The following is a 3,302-nucleotide window of genomic DNA, read 5'->3' as shown; positions in this document are numbered from 1 at the left end:
GTTTAGGGCTTGGTTCAACCAATTCCCTGTCCCTTGCCAGCTTACTACTTTGTAAACCTGTTTCCAGAATATACAGAACCAAGAATAAGAGAAAAGTACAAAAGTAATTGCAAAAAGCAAAACAAAAAATAAACAACAACAACAACATAATACCCAGTGTATTCCCACAAAGTGGGGTCTGGGGAGGGTAGAATGTACGCAGTCCATACCGCTACCTCTGAAGAAGTAGAGAGGTTATTTCGATAGACCCCCAGCTCAAGATAAAGAATAGTAAATAAGGTTGTAATGGAACATGAAATAGGATAGATGGCATAGAAGAGATAAGAAATAATAAATAATAAAGGGAAATATTTGAGAAATACGAAATAAGAGAAATACTTGCAATTCAAAATAAGGAATAAGGAATAGGACACCTACCTAGTAGTAACATACAATCACAGACTAAAGACACACACCACCCCCAAACTCTCCTGACTAGTGGATCTTACTCAAGGACATAGCCATAGGATTACTAACCCAGCTACATGAGTGCTCGCCTAACACCTTGCCACAACCTACACACTCCTACTAGCCTCTACCCTTATCTGCGACCTCCACACCTTCCTGTCTAAGGTCATGTCCTTAATAAGCTATAGCTGCTCCATATCCTGCCTAATCACCTCTATCCAATATTTATCAGGACTACCTCTACTCTTTTTGAAGCCATCCAAAGCTAGCCTCTCACACCCCTGAACTGGTGCATCCGTGCCCCTCCTCATCACATATCCAAACCATCTTAACCTTCCTTCTCGCAAATTGTCCTCCACTGAGGCCACTTTTTTCTCACCTTGAATACTTTGCATCAACATGTCCATCTCTAATACAAATAGGAATGGGCTAAGGTCCGATCCCTGATGCATTCCTATCTCGACCGTGAAGTGCCCCGAGTCTCCTCCCGCCGTCCTTATTGAGTTTTCCCTCCCTTATACATGTCCTTAATAGCTCTGATGTACACCATCAGAACCCCTCTCACCTCCAAGTATCTTTAAAGAACCTCCCTAAGGACTTTTTCATATGCCTTCTCCAGGTCGATGAACACCATGTACAAATCCCTCTTTCTTTCCCTATACATCTCTACCAATCTTCTCACTAGGTGGATTGCCTCTGTTGTCGAGCGACCAGGCATAAAACCAAACAAAGTCTCTAAAATGTACATGACCCTCCTCAATCTCCACTCAATCACTCTCTCCCAAATCTTCATAGTGTGACTCAATAACTTAATGCCACTATAGTTGTTACAACTCTAAATATAACCCTTGTTTTTATATAACAAAATTATCATACTTCATCTCTAAGCCTCAGGCATTCTTATAGTCTTGAAAATAATGTTAAACAAATTAGTCAACCACCTTAAACTATCCCCCCAGTATACTTCCAAAAATCCACCAGAATCTCGTCAGTCCCCATTGCCCTACCCCCTCCACATCCTAGAAAATTCCTATCTGACCTCCTCAACCTTAAAACATCTATAGTAACTAAAATTATGAATCTCCTTCGAGTTCTCCAGCTCCCCTAACACAATGCCTATGTCTCCCTCCTCATTTAAAAGTTTATGAAAATACTCCTGTCATCTCTTTTTAATGTAGACATCCTCTACCATAACTCTACCATCCTTCCCCTTAATGCACTTCACTTGATCGAGGTCATGGACCTTCTTCTCCCTAACCTTAGCAAGCCTATACAACCTTTTTCCCCATCTTTCTGCTCTAACCCCATATACAATATCTCAAAAGTTGCTGTCTTAGCAGCCGTAACTGCTAACTTAGCCTTTTTCTTTTCTACTTTGTAAAACTCCCTATTCACCCACTTCTCTTTTTCCTTTTTACTCTCAATCAACTTAACATATGCCCCTTTCTTAATCTCCACTTTCTTCTTAACTTCTTCATTCCACCACCAGTCCCTCTTATGCCATCTTGCCCAAACCCTCCAAACAACCAACATCTCTCTAGCTGACTCCTTGATACAGCTGGAAGCCTTATCCCACATAACATCCATGTCCCCCTACACTCCCACGCCTCCATTCCTGCCACCTTCTCCACTATCTCCAGCACACTAACTAGCGTCAAGCTACCCCACTTAATTCTATGTTAACCCTCTCCGTCCCTACTCTTCTTGATCATTTTAATCATCAAGTCTATCACTAGAAGCCTGTGTTAGGTCGAAAGGTTCTGACTCAGAATGACTTTACATTCCATACATAGAACCCTATCCCCCTTCCTAAGCAGTAGAAAGTCAATCTGAGTCTTGGCTAATGCGCTTCAAAAGGTAATCAGGTGATCCTCCTTCTTCGAAAAGCTTGGATTCACTAGCACCAGCCCAAAGGACCTCACAAAATACAACAGAGCAACCCCCTCACTATTTCTATGGCCAAAACCAAAACCTCCATGCACATCATCATACCCTCCCGGTAAAACCCCAATATGCCCATTGAAGTCCCCTGCTATAATAATATTCTCTGAGCTAGGAACGCCTCTCACCACCTCATCTAAGGACTCCCAAAATCTCACTTTCACCTTATCTTCCAAGGCCACCTGCAGTGCATACACACTACACACATGCAGCATAAACCCGCCAAAGACCAACTTAATTATTATTAGCCTATCACTGACTCTCTTAACCTCCACCACCTTCCCTCTAAGCTCCTCATCCATAAAGATTCCCACTCTATTTTGATGCTTCTCACTACCTGAGTACCATAGCTTTTACCCTTCCATATCCTTAGCCTTAGACACTACCCACTTAGTCTCATAGACACACAGTATTGATCCTCCTCTTCCTAAGAATCTTCCCTAGCTCAACAGACTTACCCTAAAGGGTCACTATATTCCAAGAAGCTACCCTCAACCTTTCACCTATCTCCTCTTGTATACCTCTTCCACCCCTTACCAAACCAGCCTAAACACCCAATCTAGACCCCACACCCATCCCTACCCTCCCCTCTTCACCTCTCTTAAAATAGCCCCTACCTCAACTCCCTTGAACATGACCCTATTCTATTATCAACCCCCATAGCAACTTAATAATTATAACAAAGCCCTAAACCGACCAGCAAATAGTCGGAGAAACAAATAAAGCAATAGGAGGAAAATAATAGGAAAAAAGATAGCCAGCACAAGAATACACTATCCAGCCTAGCTTCTAGAATAACACAACAATATCCACCAGTAAGCGATCCAGGTACATCTATAAATAAAAGAAATCAAAAGAAAAAAAACAAAAATACATACAAAAAACCTAAACTATAAAGGGTAACTAAATAATAA

General features: G+C 41.6%; 1 protein-coding gene across 1 annotated transcript; it reads right to left on the bottom strand.

Moving 5' to 3' along the window:
* Positions 1-2,297: 2,297 nt before the first annotated feature.
* On the bottom strand, positions 2,298-2,690 carry LOC124892693 (craniofacial development protein 2-like). Its single transcript, XM_047403917.1, has one exon. It carries the CDS (start codon positions 2,688-2,690, stop codon positions 2,298-2,300), a length of 393 nt encoding a protein of 130 aa, XP_047259873.1.
* Positions 2,691-3,302: the final 612 nt, after the last annotated feature.

Source organism: Capsicum annuum, unplaced genomic scaffold (genome assembly GCF_002878395.1).
Source record: "Capsicum annuum cultivar UCD-10X-F1 unplaced genomic scaffold, UCD10Xv1.1 ctg4971, whole genome shotgun sequence".
In the NCBI taxonomy this organism is placed as follows: Eukaryota; Viridiplantae; Streptophyta; class Magnoliopsida; order Solanales; family Solanaceae; genus Capsicum; species Capsicum annuum.
The sequence above is the reverse complement of the archived record's forward strand: the minus strand, read 5'-3'. Positions and strand labels throughout refer to the sequence as shown.

Excerpts from the sequence above, each read along its gene's own strand:
- LOC124892693 (XM_047403917.1), bottom strand. The coding sequence starts at position 2,690 with ATGGATGAGGAGCTTAGAGGGAAGGTGGTGGAGGTTAAGAGAGTCAGT.